General features: G+C 37.2%; 1 protein-coding gene across 1 annotated transcript; it reads right to left on the reverse strand.

The window, feature by feature from the left end:
• Positions 1 to 211: 211 nt before the first annotated feature.
• Positions 212 to 904, reverse strand: LOC132612298 (3'-5' exonuclease-like). The gene has a single exon (XM_060326594.1). The coding sequence runs from the start codon at positions 902 to 904 to the stop codon at positions 212 to 214; it is 693 nt and encodes a 230-aa protein (XP_060182577.1).
• Between the last annotated feature and the right edge of the window lie 16395 nt (positions 905 to 17299).

The raw sequence follows: 17299 nt of genomic DNA on the forward strand, positions 1-17299 counted from the left end.
CTGTTACCACTTGCAATTTTATCTGAGGCATCAAACAACAATATACATATATCAATTTTCAAGAAACCAAAAAAAATATACTACTAGTTCTGTACAGTGTACAAAAAAGTCATACTACAGTATTCAAAAAAGGAAACAGAAGTCTTCCCAATGTGAATTTAATTTCCTAATATTATGTCATTATCTTCCATATTCAAAACAGAGCAAGTGTTCAAAACATCCCTTGTATATCTTGTACCAACAATGGCTGATAATGGCAATTCAAACATTCCCCCTTAACAACACGACGATTCTGTTTCTCTCTTTCCCACAGTAAATTAAACAAATTCTTGGCAATCTCAAATGACACAAAAGCATCACTTGCACCATATTCAACTTGTCCATAACACGATTCCTCAGCATCCCACTTACTCAGTGTCACATTCAATGGCTTCTCCACTACTTTCCCAAGTATCTCTTTCGCCATTCTCTTTAATCCCATCTTCCCATACACTTCTTCCCCGTAAACCGAATACGCCAATCGGTTCAAATCCACAGTATTCGCCACGAACAGCCTGTGATCGCGGAGCAGTTTCTTAGCGTCCTCCATAACCCCAACCCCAACGAACTTGAAATTTGGGTCCCCGAGAAAGTCTATGAGATATCCGGGAACAGCGTCTTTGTGGAGGAGTTGGAATAAAAGGCAGCGGCGCCCCACGCAGAGCTGGAGGAGAGCGACAGGGTGGTTTTCGTCCGGGTTGAAACACGGGAGCCACTCAATATCGAGACCCACGAGGAGCTTGCGGAGCCTACGACGATGCATCTGCACCGTTTGCACAATCCAAGTATTAACGACTGAGGAGTTTTTGGTGACGGTAACTTCAATTTCATCACTGTAGAAAGAGACTTCATAAATCTCGGCCATTGGCAATACTAGAGAACTATTGTTAATATGAAGTAAGTTGTGGAATGGAAGTAATAGGGGCTGTATATATAAGAAACGAGGTTTCCTATTTAAAGTGGGATAGGGAATGAGAATTCCAAATTTGGAAGTTACCAATTTTTTTTCCTATTCGAACTATTGTCGTTTGCTGCAATAAATTATGACTTTTGTTTCCTATTTCTTGCTAATATATCAACTAATGAGAATTTGTTTGCTGTCATAATAATTGTAGTAAGCTTGTTCTAATATAAGACTTTAAGTTCCCTACTTAAAATGGGATTTAGAGTTCTTTTCCTGTTTTGTGTTGGTTTTGGCTTAGGAAGCAAAAATGTAAAAACAAGGATTAAGAAAGTCACTCGGTAGACTAAAAAGTAATACATGGAAAGTTAACATGGGGAAAGTAGAAAGAAATAGGAGTAATTTCTAATTTTATACCCTACGGGGTAGTTTGGTTGGGAAACGAGTTATTTCTGGATTACTTATCTTGAGATTAGTTATTTCACCTTTACATAGGGCTAAAATAACACTATAATCCCGGGATTAATTATAATGCGATTTTATCTTAACCAAACGTGGGATAAACGTACTTATCTCATATTTAATCCCGGGACTATTTAAAGTCGTTACGCTTAGGAAACCACTGCTTCTCTCTGTTTCCTTTTTTCTTTGTAGTAATAATTTAGGAAAGGGTCATTTGGCGGGAACAAATTAATTCGGGAATAATAATAATAATGAGTCATAATATTGGAATTAACAAGAATGGGACCAAATTCAAATGGAGGGCAGATTTAATTTCTTCTGTTTCCCATAGTTGATAGGCAAATCTGAGCCTGAGTGTCACCTCGCGTTGCATCCGAGACGCGGGGCTGGCACAATTGCCTTCAATTATTTTCAGAAAATTTTCTAAGTGTCGCACGCTCCTCTTGCTTACTCGTGCACACAAGATCACCTCCAAAATCAATCAAAACTGCTCGGTTTCTTATTGTTTGTCCTCATCGTACCTATACACGTGAAATATAGTGACATAAGCTTAAACACGACGATTTCATCATAGATTAAGCATAAAAGTCATAAGAATAGGATGTAAAATGACACGAAACATAAATATTTGTGCCAAATATCAACTCCAATATCAAAATTTCTAGCACAGCCACTGTTCAGGATGACTACTATTCAGGACGACGTAACCATAAAAGAAACTTGATTAGTTCTAGCTTAACTTTTTGCAACGCACTTACTTTATACCGTCTCCTGAAACAACTTCTTGTCATGCATGTGCTTTTGGAGCACTCACCCGAAAAATCACAAGTAAAATAGGTAATTACGCAAAAAATTTGTGAAAATTAGAAAGTAATGACCACTTTCAATTACCAGTAAAAGCTATATTTTCAATATATATTTGAGCGAAAGCATTAATCGTTCCTTGACCTATTAATTTTATCTAGTGAATGCTAATTGTTAGGATCTTTTAGATGGGAAGTGTCTTTAGCATCTCTCTTATCAGATGCTGTTTTGTTAATAGGATTTTATTAAGGATATTGCATCATTTGGTTTTGAAATAATACATTGGCATTAATTGGATCAGAGTTCTAATTAATGCCAATATTTGTAATTATAGGCTTGTTTTTATGTCGGCATTAATTCTTGTTAAAGGACATACATGCTTTATGAGTACACAGCTACTTACTGACAGGTGATAGAATCTTGTTCTAAGGACTTGACATTAAATGGAAGTTTGATTGATAAAGTCATAATGGTAATTAATTTTCAAACGGAATAAGGCGAAAAAATATACTACTGGTATCTGCTTCCACTGCTAAAACGTCTCTATTTTTCTACTGATTTTCCACTGAAAAATGTTCAGTGGCTATTTCCCACTGAATGTCGGTGGAAAAAACTTAAATAGTACTGCTTTCACCATGCGTTTCAGTGGGAACCTGTTTTCCACCATGCGTTTTCCCAATGAGCTGGTTCAGTGGCAATGAGGTGGAAAAATCATGTTTTATAGCACAAATCTCACACTTAATGTCGGCGGGAAAAAAATATCTTTTTCTAGTAGTGTTCTCATAGTTAGTAAATTTGAACGAAAAAAATTAATTACTCCTTAACCTATGAGTTTGTGCACGTATAATTTTGGTATGATATTATGTCTTCAATAGCTTTGGATAATACATGACATTAATTAGATTTATATGTTTCAGTTCAAGGAAAAACAATCATAAGATTCAAGGGGAATAATTGAGGTGCCCTAAATTAATTAGCAAGATACCAACATTACAAAAAACAAGAATCAAGAAAACAGATGTCTGTTTCACTGAGAGCAAGCATCAGAACAAAACTAAGCTAGTTGAAATTCTAAACAGAGGCATCAACAACAATATACATGGATAAATTTTCAAGAAACCATAAAAAGTTACACTATATGTGTAGTATTACGAAAAAAGAAAGCAAATGGCTTCCTCTTAGGAACTTCCCTAATAGGGGCTGTACATATAAGAAACGAGGTTTCCTAGTTAAAGCGGGATTCGGAATGAGAATTCCAAAATTGGAAATTACCAATTTTTTTTCCTATTCGAACTATTGTTGTTTGCTGCAATAAATTTATAACTTTTGTTTCCTATTCCTTGCTAATATATCGTTTAGGGCAACTAATGAGAATTTGTTTGCTGTCATAATAATTGTAGTAGTCTTGTTACTCCCGTCTCAAAAAGATTATCCTCATTTTCTTTTTAGTCTGTCCCAAAAAGATTGTCCTCTTTCTATATTTAAAAATAATTTAACTTTACGAGATGATTTACAACTACACAAATATCTAAGACATGTTTTGGACCACACATTTCAAAAGTCTTTCTTTATTTCTTAAACTTTGTGCCAAGTCAAAAGAGGACAATCTTTTTTAGACGGAGGAAGTTGGAGTTGTTTATGTAAGACTTTATGTTTCCTACTTAAAATGGGATTTGGAGTTGTTTTCCTTTTTTGTGTTCGTTTTGGCTTAGGAAGCAAAAATGTAAAAACGCGCATTTAGAAATAAAGTCCACTCGGTAGACTAAAAGTAATCTATGAAAGATTAAAATGGAGAAAGTAGAAAGAAATAGGAAAGATATAAAGTAGTTCATTTAGAAAGAAATATATTCTTTTGAAATTTGTGGTCTAAAATAAATTAGAGATATTTGTGTAGCCGAAATCAATTCATTAAGAGTAAAAGGAAAAGGGGAAGTTTTAAGTTAAATTATTTTTAAATATAGAAATGTATTATTCTTTTTGGTACAGACTAAAAAGGAAAGTGTACCACTTAAATTGGGACAGAGAGAATGGTAATTACTAAAGGGTCATTTGGTGGGAACAAATTATTTCAGGACTAATAATAAGGGTGAACCCAACTTTGCTTTAAAAATTAAATTCACCCCTCAACTTTGAACAATAGACGTTCTCCCTCCTTTATCCTATGCAATGACTATTTCGCCTGTCACACCCCATTTTAACCCGGAAGAGTTAAGGTTGAAATACGACATATTGGAGATTCCTGTTTTTTTTGTTATTTGTTTTAAAGAGTCGCCACCTAATTATTTATGGTGAATTAGGACACCTAAAGTTCATTAAAGTTATGTTTAAAGTTAACTCTGTTTAAAGTCTGCAAAACTTAAGATTCTAGGTAAGGGTTCAATTAGTCTAAAGGGAAGGTATTAGGCACCCTTTAAGACCCATTAACAATGGTTAACCGACAGGGCTTAATTAATAAGGCTAAGTGTAAGCATAATATTATAGAAAAAGAAAATAGCTTTGTAATTATTATTAATGTTATAGATAGACATGTAAGAGTGCTATTTAAAATAGGACTTGTAGAAAAATAACAATTTGCATAAAATAATTTTAGTTATAAACAAACTGAAGAAAACGCAAGACTGTACAATGTTGCATAAATATATTTGAGGAAAATAAATTATATCAACTACCCATTTAGAAGGAATCACTATAAGATTAATATTAGTAAATTTAAGGTTTTACAGTATTAAAATGTGATGGTATCGCCAGATATCTGAGAGGTCTTTAATGTTTAAAAGATACAAGTCTTCATTATTTTAAAAGTATTCCTAAATCAACATGACCTATTTGGAAGGTATAGTTATTGTTTGGCCTTTGATGTTCTTTTGGAAAGACATTTTTTATTTAACCCAAGAATTTTATAAATACTAACATTAATTTCATTCCAGATTTTTTAAATGATCCTACTTGATCTTCCAAAACTACAGTTCTTATGAACCCCGCTAGGATTCGTCTAAGCTAAGAAAACAGCAAACTAAGATAAATGTTAGTCAATCCGTGCAAGTCAAATATACAAAAAAGGAATAGAGTAGAGAAAGTAGATGGGCCTAGCCCATTTAAAGGCTTGTGGCGTTCGGTTCTTTGCTATATGGGCATGGCCCAAGATTTTTTTTTCTTTTGTATGTTGCGGGTTGAGGATGACTCGAGATGAAGATTTCGTTGGGTTTTGGCCCAACACCGAATGCGGCAGATGATGAGTCCCGAATTAGGACTCCATTTTCTCCGATGTATACATGTAAAGAAAAGGGTAAATATTAGCATAAATTTCAAAGAAGACACAACAACAAAATGAAGCATCAATACAGCAGCTTTTAGAAAGGATTAAGCCAAGTAAACTTAGTAGAACGTTTCAACTAATAATTAATGCTCAAATGGTTCACTGTTTTAGTGATTATTCCCCCCTCGAACTGTACCAGCCAAGCATTCCAAGATTTAGAGGCATATAAGTCCAAAATGGCTACTAAGCAGCAATAGAGAAAGACTCAAAGTGCAATAAAAGAGCGATTGTATTCAAGCCCAAAACTGCAGTAGAAACATGTTTAATTCGCAGCAACAACAGTTTAACATGCTTAACATGCAGCAGCAGTTTCGTTTAATCCGCGTCAACATGTTCGTACAAAGGAGAACCTATAAACATATACATGACTAAGTACCTAAGACCCGAACAATCAGTTATTTAATTGTCAAGAAATTTGGCAAGTGGCGCATGCTAATTTTCATGGCACATACAGAAAGAGGCAAGAAATGAGAAGCAACAGAAAATTTGTGGGAAACATCGTCCATGGAATCAGCGTTTGGAGTACTGAATTTTCTTTACAACACCGATATTAAAGATATCTAATCCAATAGGCATATAATGGTATTAGTACAACGGATATTACAACTGGAAATCACCCATGGTACAAATTTCATATTGCTCCCTATACTAACCTCATTAATCACTAACGAATATTACGACAGAAGCATCTAAACTCTATGAATGAAGCATGAAGCAACGAATGACGATGATGAGGCAAGAAGAAGATAATATTTGTTCAATGTGCAAGAGCTTCCAAAGTTGACTCGAGGCTCGCAGGCATGCTAAGGAACACGCAACAAACTGATTTTGGCAAACACAAAGGCATTCAAGGACATTTGCAAATTCGGATCATTTCTAAAATGTGGTAAAGAACAGAGAGAACGAAAAAACAGAGAGCAAAACTGAAGAGGACAGGTTCAAAAAAAAAAAAAAAGGAAGGCATAAATCCTTTACAAGGTTTCATCCCATAATACTGTGCATTCAAATAAACATTCTCTCAATCCCTTAAGTTAGTCATAGTCAGCTAAATAACAAAATGGCATCGAACATTATGGCTACAATCCTTCTAATGCAATAACAGTCTACAAAAAGCACCTTAAGGATATTTTGGATTCGAAACTCAGTTTACAAGAAAGGATTTCTTAGTTGAAGATAAAAAAGCTGAAAGTTCAGAGCTCAGCCCCCCCCCCCCCCTTTTTTTTTTTAATATATTATCATAACAGATGTGGGTTTACATGACCCTGAGGAACAACTAACAAGTACGAAGACTGAACTTTTATTCCAAGCACATTCAATTATACATAACACACACATCTGCAGCATATGTTAATTTTAGCACTTGATATCACTGGAAGTTGTAAAATAGCCTTTTTTATCCATTAGACAACAACTTCCAACTATGCGACAGAACATTCTCAATGTACCCACAGGCAATCAAATAACAGATGTAACTAACAACTAAGTTGACATGGACAACATAGAGGAAAGTAATCACCAATTGTTCTAAATACAAGCATATATCAAAACCCCATTTATATTTTGAGAAATACAGAATCAGACCCACAGGAATCAAGTTACCTAGACAGATTACCAAATTATGCATTAGAACAAACACAAGCAATGCTTCAAGAGGTATACATCAGTCTATATATTACTCATGGTGTCAACATACAAAGTCATATGAGATAAACAACCGAGATCAAGTCATGCACAAGAAATTTAAAGCTAGTAGTATAACGACAGTAATTCACACCCGATGAACACAATCTTTGATCATTATGAATCCGATCATCCACATAAACATTATTTAATCAATATAGCCGGCAAATAACTTAACAGACATCTTCGACTAAACAAAATTACCACTTAACTAATTACTCTGTTCGAACTAGGTAAAATTAACTTGGTAGACATAATGAACCACATCAAGCTTAAACTGATACTAAACTTAGCAAAGCATAACTAAAAATCCAATAAAAGGGGTAAAAGAGATAGGAAATTTACCTCTTGTGGTCGCAGTGAATGGGGCGTCGATGTCGTCGAATCTACTCTCTCGTTATGAATAGACCCGAACCTTGAGCCAAACGAATTCGAACGAAAATATTACGGATTTTTGTGAACTAAAGCTCTGTATTCACTTTTGACGAATTGAACGAAAAATGCTAGGAAATAGAAAGTAAAGATTGTTATTCAACAATGTCCTTTTTCCTTTCTAACCCCCAAAAAATCCCCCGCTTTATAGGACTTTGTTTGGTAAAAAAAAAAAAATAGAGGAGCGTAAGAGAGAGACGGAGTGGGGAGCAGCGTGTAGGGGACAAGGGAACGTGGACTGGTATAAAGGTGGAGGGGAACGTGAGGATGGAGGCGAGAGGAAAGGAAGGAGAAAGAGAAAGGGAAGGAGAGGAGGCGGGTGAAGATGAAAAAGAAAAGAAAAGGGTTAGGGATTAGGGTTAAAAGGGTATTGGGCCGGGTAGATGTAATGTGGGCCGAAAATATGGGTTGAAATTGTGGGTTGGGTATTGAAATGTGGGTTGTTTATTTGGGTAGGGAAATAATATTAAATTTGTATTTTGGGTCATTAATTTGGCTGAAAATTGTTGATCCTTCCTCCGCTATTTGAATTATTTTTGGGCTTCTAGTTTAATAACTGGTATAATATATATTATGTAAATATAATAAATAATTAATATGTAGAAAAATAAATATTTTGCAAAGTGTTGTCTTGTAATTAATTTAACGATTCCAAACCCGAAAATGAAACGATGACTAACCGTTTAAAATCTGTGATAAAGTAATACTTATAATGTTAAAAAATAAAAGTAGCGAAAATAATAGTAGTGAAAATAAAGTATTTAGCTCGTCAGTAAATTTAGAAACCCGGGTAAATTAAATAGGAGAGGGACAAAATTGGGTGTCAACAGATGCCCCTCTTCAACCGGAGATGATGTAAGAATCTTCGGACGAAGAAGTTGACGTAGTAGCCAATTTTGTTTGGACCAACGAATATGAATTTATAAGAAAGTACGATTTTTTGGAAAATTGATGGAAAATATTATGAGGATCGCAGGAATTATGGAAAATTATGGCCGAATCTCGGTTTCGAGTTGCCTACATATCTCGGGCTGCACGAGAATCAGGCCATGTGTAGTTCGAAAGTTTTTTGTGGATTCACAATCTTGCAGGGGTTGTAGACAGGTGACGCGAACGTTCAAGAATGGAACATACGCTTATAGCCTCCTAATTATGAATGTGGCGCGCAACACACTTTCAAGTAGGACTCTACTAGGCACGATGTGAATTCTTCAAAGATGCCCCAGTGTTGAGTTATGGAGACACTGGGGGTGTAGAAAGGAATATGAGATTGTGAAAAGAGTAGATTGAGTAGAGTTTTAGCGGAGGATGTGAAAGAGAATTTAACCTACGTATCACGTGTTTGTGGACATAGGCGGAATCGAGTTCGAGAGTAGATCTGTGACCTTTGCTTGTGAGTTTGGTATTCCTCTTCAGCAAATTTTCCCCAGTTCACTGCGTAAGATAAAGTTCCACGTTGCGTTGCGTCCCTGCAGGTTGTATTTTCTGCCAAAACTGAAATTCATATCAAAATTAGTAATAACGTTGAGAGTGTAAAATTATAAAGAGTGTAAAATGATAATAAATATGAGTGTGGGAATGAAAATGAAGCCGTATGGCCAGTGTTGTCTCTGGTTGTCTTCAGGGACTTGAATGAATGTGTGATGCGTATGCTGAGGATGTGATAATATCTCTAGTTGCATTTGAAGATGATAGTGATAAGGTCTCCGGCTGTCTTCCGGGACTCGACGATAAATGATATCTGCGAAATTTAAGGTAAATTCGTTAAAGTAGGTAAAGTAGATGATGAAATAAAGAAATGAAGTAAGGAGTAAAGTAGGTGTATAGCCGTTTGGCTTATGCAGGTGAGGCCGTGTAGCCATGCGATGTCTCCGGTTGTCTTCGGGGACTTGATGATATGTCTCCGGTTGTCTTCGGAGATTTAATGCAGACTCTTGTACAGTCCGGGGTAAAGTCGTAAAGTGTATGATGTCTCCGGTTGTCTTCGGAGGCTCAATGATAATTCCTGTAAAGTTCAGGGTAAAGTTGTTAAAGTTGGTAAAGTAAATGATAAAGTAGAGGGTAAAGTCGTAGGGTAGCCGTCTGGCTTATGCATATGAGGTTGTATAGCCGAATAATGTCTCCGGTTGTCTTCGGGGACTTGATGGTATCTCTCCGGTTGTCTTCAGAGATTTGATGATGACTCTCGTAAAGTCCGGGATAAAGTTGTAAAGTGGATGATGTCTCCGGTTGTCTTCGGAGACTTGATGATAATTCCTGTAAAGTTCAGGGTAAAGTTGTTAAAGTTGGTAAAGTAAATGATAAAGTAGAGGGTAAAGTCGTAGTGTAGCCGTCTGGCTTATGCATATGAGGCTGTATAGCCGAATGATGTCTCCGGTTGTCTTCGGGGACTTGATGCTATGTCTCCGGTTGTTTTCGGGGACTTGATGCTAATTCCTATAAAGTTCAGGGCAAAGTGGTTAAAGCAGGTAAAGAAGGTAATAAAGTATGGAGTAAAGTGATAGCATAGCCGTTTGGCTGATGATTTATGACGGGATGAATTAATGACGCGTAATCCTGATTTGACTCGTCTTTAACCTGCAAAAAGATGTATGAAGTCATAAAGTTGTTGTGATAAAATGAAATTATAGATAAAGTTGGAAATAAAGTCGTTTGGCTTTTAAGGCGAGGCCATAATGAGTCAAACGATGCTTTGGCCCTGATTGATAGGCTTGACTGTTGATCTCGCGGCTTTTAAATTCCTGCACTCAAAGAAAAATTCTTAGTTTGGGAGGGGGAAGTTGATTCGTGTTGATAGGCTTGACTGTTGATCTCGAAGCTTGACGTTGTTGGCGCTCCATTCATCCTGTTTGTTTGGATCTTGTGGCCTTTGTTTAAGCCTCGGTAGATGAACAGTAGTGAAACAATTGCAAGAAAGTATTTTATTTGAAAGGTAGGTATGTAGGTATATGAATAAGGAAACGTGACTATATGTATATAAGTTGTTAAATATAAATATATATATATATATATATATATATATATATATATATATATATATATGTAAATGTATGTATCCAAGGAAAGATATATATGTATGTAATGAAAGATATATGTGTAAATATATGTATGTAAGTTGTAAAATGTTCTGTCAACTTCGGACTGTGACATTTCTAAAGCAATTGGTTTATAATATTTTCTGTCTGGTAGCCTTAATCTTGTCAATGTCCCCGTTCTTTTGTCTATATTTTTTTTCCAAAAACATATGCCCCAGTTTTGGTTCTGAAGGGTGTACTAAATTTATGTTGCGGTGTGACCGAACCTTATGGGTTGCCTACGTATCCGCTGAGGAATCAGGTCAGAACGTAGTTCGTAAGGGTGAATGGTCTGAAGTTTTTTTTTCTAATAAAGGGACCGAACCCGATGTGGATTGCCTACGTATCCCGCCAAGGGAATCAGGTCGGCGTAGTTCTACTATATCTATGGTAAAGGGTTTGTTGGATTTTATCTAGGTGTGACGGATCTGTATGTTGATAGTCTATGAATTCCTCCGGGGGAATCAGGCCCTATGTGGTTTTCTTTGTGTAAGGATTTTTTGGATTTTCTGTTATAGCGCAACCGAACCCTATGTGGGCTGCCTACGTATCTCACCATGAGAATCAGGTCAGAACGTAGTTCGTATGCATAAGGTATTTTGGACTTTTTGTTTTTTTTTTTTTTTTTTTTTTTTTTTTTTTTTTTGTTGTTGTTGTAAAGCAACCGAACCTTTTGTGGGCTGCCTACGTATCCCACCAAAGGAATCAGGTTAGCGTAGTTCGTATGCATGCCAATGGGAAAAATTCTAACCTAGTATGACCGAGTCCCTATGTGGGCTGCCTACGTATCCACCGAGGAATCAGGTCAAGCGTAGTTCACAACTAAAGGAAAGGTTGCAAACTAGGTTGTCTAACCTAATGTCGTACTTTGATTTCTTCTTGAATTGCTAGCTTTTAGGCTTATGTTATCACCTATCGGCTATTTCAATTTCTTTCGAGTGGAATCTTGTCTTGTCCCTTAGTTTCTTTGTTACTCTCTCGGGATGTATGTTTGTCTGTTCGTTTATTTCATGTCACAATCGTAGAGTTGACAGATTTGATGATTATAGTAGAAAATAACAATAATAGATGATTAAGGAAAATCAGAAAATGCATTCATAGTTTTCACGATTAAGCTTCCAAAAGATGAAGCAAAGCAAACAAAAGCTTGAGCATGATTCAAGCCTTTTAAAAAAAAGTTCACTACATGTTCGGTCTACCAAGACCACCGGCGAATCAGAGACGGAGTACAAGTCCAATTTTTCAGAGTCTCTCCTGGTTCGGCACCCCGTATTGTCAAGCCTTGGTGTTGCGAGTAGTTGTATTGGATTGTTCCTACGGGAGCGCAAAGTTGATGATCTGACCCTTTCCGCACTGGACCCCTTCAAATCTTGGCATCTCCGTGAGCAGGCAAAGGATTGTTGACCACATTGGGCTTAGCTTCAGCGAGCTGAATTACTCCTTCCTTAATCAGGGCTTCGATTTTGTTTTTAAGCCCATAGCAATCTTCAGTGGCGTGCCCAACAACTCCAGAGTGGTATGCGCAGCTTTTGGAACCATCAAACCATTTTGGGATAGGCTCGGGAATTTTTCCTTCAATCGGTTGTATTATGCCTGCTGCTTTCATTCTTTCGAACAATTGAGCCAAGGGTTCAGCGATCTGAGTGTAATTACGGGTGTTTTTGGTGTCAGGGTTTGGACGGGCTCTAGGTATAGTATATGGTCGATTTTGGTAAGTTGGAGCTTGGTTGGGTTGATACGGGCGTGGGATTTGATGCGGAGGCGCTCGGGGTTGGTAGTAGTTTGCTTGGGTGTTGTAAACGGGGTAAGGAGGTAGTGGAGCTTGGTAGGGTTCAGGGTAGTGGTAAGGGTAGAAAGTTTGTTGTGGGTGGTTAAAGTATGGAATGGCTTGGCTCGGCTCATGTCCTTGAGCGTTCATGACTGCAGCGACATCTTCCTTCTTCTTTTTAATCCCGTTGATAGAACCAGATTGTATAGCTTTGTTCATTGTTTGTAAAGTAATAAGATCTTGAATTTTCCCCGATTTGATTCCTTCTTCCAAGGCTTCTCCCATTCGAACAACTTCTGTGAATTTTTGTCCCATCATACCTATCATTTTCTCGTAAAATATGCCAGCCTGGCATTCAATGAAGGTAGCAGTCATTTCCCTATCATTCATCGGAGGTTGAACCCTGGCCGCTTCTGACCTCCAACGTAGCGCATATTCGCGGAACGTCTCAGTTGACTTCCTGGTTAACTTAGTCATGTAAACTCTATCTGGTGTGATATCGGTGTTAAAACTAAACCTGTCCATAAAGTCTTGCGCCATGTCACTCCAACCACGCCATTTACGGACATCCTGTTGTGTATACCAAGTAAGTGCTTCGCCAGATAAGCTTCTTATGAAGAGCTTCATCCTTATGCTCTGGTCTCTGCCCACTCCAACCAGTTTGTCACAATAAGCCCTTAAGTGTGTATGAGGGTCGCCTGTTCCATTGAATGTATCAAATTTCGGCGGTTTGTAGCCTACGGGTAAATCGACGTCAGGTTGAACACAGAGATCTTCATATTCTACACTCTTAGTTCCCCTAGCAACTTGAAGGTTTCTCATTGCTTCTTTGAGACTGTGGATCTCTTTTAGCAACATGTTATCTGCCCCTGCCTTTGCATCCTTTTCCATTTCTTCGTACTGATCTACTTCGGGTTGGAACCTGACCGTTACTGGATTGGTAAAGGCTTGTGTTTCTATGGCGTATACTGGAGGAACATATTGTGCATTAGGGGTGGCAAAGTGTGCCCCGTGTATATGCTGGGTTGGATAAGTTTGGGCGATGGGGGTGTTCTGGACCGGTGGTGGTGTGTTATAAGTAGTGTTTATAGGTGGTTGATTTGGTGGGTTTAGATGAATGGTTGTGGGTAGTGGATTGGTGTTGGTGGGTAAAGGAGCATAGGGAGTGCGAACTGGCGATTGACTTGGGGGGTTGACGGGTGGTGGATTATGAGTAGCATAGGTAGTGTAGGTGGGTGGTTGATTTTGTGGAAGAGTATAGCTAGTGTAAGTGGGTGGTTGACTTTGTGGGAGAGTATAGTTAGTGTAAGTGGGCGGTTGACTTTGCGGGGGAGTATAGGCGGATGATGGATTTGGTGGATTTGCGGGGGTGATCGGAGGTAAGTTGTTGTTAGTAGGTGCATTGTTTTGGGGAGGAAAATGCTCAGGAACTGGGGATTCGAGTGATGGGAAACGAGGTGGTTCTGGTGCAGTATTGCTAGGTTCAGAAGGTGAATTTTGGAGTGTGATGGATAAATTGGTCAAGTCCCTAACCCGATTTAGTTCTCCACGTAGATTCTCAATTTCTTGAGTCAGGCGGGCGATATGTTCATCCCGTTGAATAGCAGTTCCATGTTCGGAAGTTTCAGGCGGATCGCTAGCGATCACGAGGTTTTCTACACTAGTTGGAACAGATGCGGCCGGATCAGACATAGTAATTTCATTTCCTTGGACAGCCCAACTACGTTCAGGTAACGATGACGTCTTTGACCTCGTGATGTAAGGATGGTCGGCCATCGAGCGTCAACACGAATCAACTCTCTGTTCGGGAATAAGATAAAATAGACATACAGTATAAACGATGTTAATCTCATGAACATATCTAGGTAAAGTCATGGTCACGTAAAGTCGAGTGAGGCGTGTAGCGAATAATTTATCAAGTAGAGTCAAACAAGTTGTCAAACAAATGTAAACGATTATATCAAAACAACTAGCACGTCCTAATATGCATGTGACCTCTTTGCGCCAGAGGTGGGCCTAACGTTGTTTAAAGGATAAAATGTGCCATAATATGTCATCCCGTTGCTTTGATTAATTAAACAGATTCTATTTTCTCAAAAGTAAAAAATAATGTAATATTTATTACATGTCAAATGAATACAACATAAAGTGTTTCCTAATCTAAATAAAGTAAATAAAATTTCTATGCCTAACTTCTAGCTCCATTTGTGATGCCCTTGATCTTCGTCATTTGTTGTACTCCGATGCAAATGCATACCTGTCATAGAAATGTTAGTCATTCCCTCCTTTCCTAAAGTTTAATTAATTAGAGCGAATAGTCAATATTTAGGCACAGTTATCCTTCAAACATGCATATAAAGTATGATTGGTATCACTCGGGGTCATGAACCCACTTGGACGTTTTGGGTAAAGTCATCTAATGAGTTTAATACACCAAGGGTATTAAACCTCCTAGGTCATTAAATGTATGCTCTTAATAAAGGGTGTTGGTTTAGCTCTATCTTAGGTTGACTAAGAGTTGGCTTCCTATGACACAAGGTTCCCCCAAGCGGACAACTTGGAAGTGGAAAGTCCGTGGCCGTCGACTGCACCGCTGATCGACTAAATCCACAAGATCGATCCAACTAAAAGGTAATTTAATAGTGAACGGGCGCGAACCGCGAAGCCGTTTTGAGTGTGTGAATATGTGTGAGTTTTCCAGGAGTGGAAGAAATATGAACGAGACAGTTTATCAAAGCAGTAACACATAAACAGTTTATATCAAACAAACAGTTTATATCAAACGAACAAATAATAGCACGTAAAAATAGTTAACAAGTAATAAAAATAAACACACAACCCATTTAAAACTAAGTCCATTATGGTTAGAACCTAGGTAATCCCCAGCGGAGTCGCCAAGCTGTCACACCCCATTTTTTAACCCCGGAGGGTTAAATTAGAAGTATGACGTATTGGAGATTCCTAAATATGTTTGTTTTAAAGGAGTCGCCACCTAATTATTTACGGTGAATTAGGACACCTAAAGTTTATTAAAGTTATGTTTAAAGTTAACTCTGTTTAAAGTCTGCAAAACTTAAGATTCTAGGTAAGGGTTCAATTAGTCTAAAGGGAAGGTATTAGGCACCCTTTAAGACCCATTAACAATGGTTAACCGACAGGGCTTAATTAATAAGGCTAAGTGTAAGCATAATATTATAGAAAAAGAAAATAGCTTTGTAATTATTATTAATGTTATAGATAGACATGTAAGAGTGCTATTTAAAATAGGACTTGTAGAAAAATAACAATTTGCATAAAATAATTTTAGTTATAAACAAACTGAAGAAAACGCAAGACTGTACAATGTTGCATAAATATATTTGAGGAAAATAAATTATATCAACTACCCATTTAGAAGGAATCACTATAAGATTAATATTAGTAAATTTAAGGTTTTACAGTATTAAAATGTGATGGTATCGCCAGATATCTGAGAGGTCTTTAATGTTTAAAAGATACAAGTCTTCATTATTTTAAAAGTATTCCTAAATCAACATGACCTATTTGGAAGGTATAGTTATTGTTTGGCCTTTGATGTTCTTTTGGAAAGACATTTTTTATTTAACCCAAGAATTTTATAAATACTAACATTAATTTCATTCCAGATTTTTTAAATGATCCTACTTGATCTTCCAAAACTACAGTTCTTATGAACCCCGCTAGGATTCGTCTAAGCTAAGAAAACAGCAAACTAAGATAAATGTTAGTCAATCCGTGCAAGTCAAATATACAAAAAAGGAATAGAGTAGAGAAAGTAGATGGGCCTAGCCCATTTAAAGGCTTGTGGCGTTCGGTTCTTTGCTATATGGGCATGGCCCAAGATTTTTTTTTCTTTTGTATGTTGCGGGTTGAGGATGACTCGAGATGAAGATTTCGTTGGGTTTTGGCCCAACACCGAATGCGGCAGATGATGAGTCCCGAATTAGGACTCCATTTTCTCCGATGTATACATGTAAAGAAAAGGGTAAATATTAGCATAAATTTCAAAGAAGACACAACAACAAAATGAAGCATCAATACAACAGCTTTTAGAAAGGATTAAGCCAAGTAAACTTAGTAGAACGTTTCAACTAATAATTAATGCTCAAATGGTTCACTGTTTTAGTGATTATTCCCCCCTAGAACTGTACCAGCCAAGCATTCCAAGATTTAGAGGCATATAAGTCCAAAATGGCTACTAAGCAGCAATAGAGAAAGACTCAAAGTGCAATAAAAGAGCGATTGTATTCAAGCCCAAAACTGCAGTAGAAACATGTTTAATTCGCAGCAACAGCAGTTTAACATGCTTAACATGCAGCAGCAGTTTCGTTTAATCCGCGTCAACATGTTCGTACAAAGGAGAACCTATAAACATATACATGACTAAGTACCTAAGACCCGAACAATCAGTTATTTAATTGTCAAGAAATTTGGCAAGTGGCGCATGCTAATTTTCATGGCACATACAGAAAGAGGCAAGAAATGAGAAGCAACAGAAAATTTGTGGGAAACATCGTCCATGGAATCAGCGTTTGGAGTACTGAATTTTCTTTACAACACCGATATTAAAGATATCTAATCCAATAGGCATATAATGGTATTAGTACAACGGATATTACAACTGGAAATCACCCATGGTACAAATTTCATATTGCTCCCTATACTAACCTCATTAATCACTAACGAATATTACGACAGAAGCATCTAAACTCTATGAATGAAGCATGAAGCAACGAATGACGATGATGAGGCAAGAAGAAGATAATATTTGTTCAATGTGCAAGAGCTTCCAAAGTTGACTCGAG

The sequence above is a fragment of the Lycium barbarum genome, chromosome 9 (genome assembly GCF_019175385.1).
Source record: "Lycium barbarum isolate Lr01 chromosome 9, ASM1917538v2, whole genome shotgun sequence".
In the NCBI taxonomy this organism is placed as follows: Eukaryota; Viridiplantae; Streptophyta; class Magnoliopsida; order Solanales; family Solanaceae; genus Lycium; species Lycium barbarum.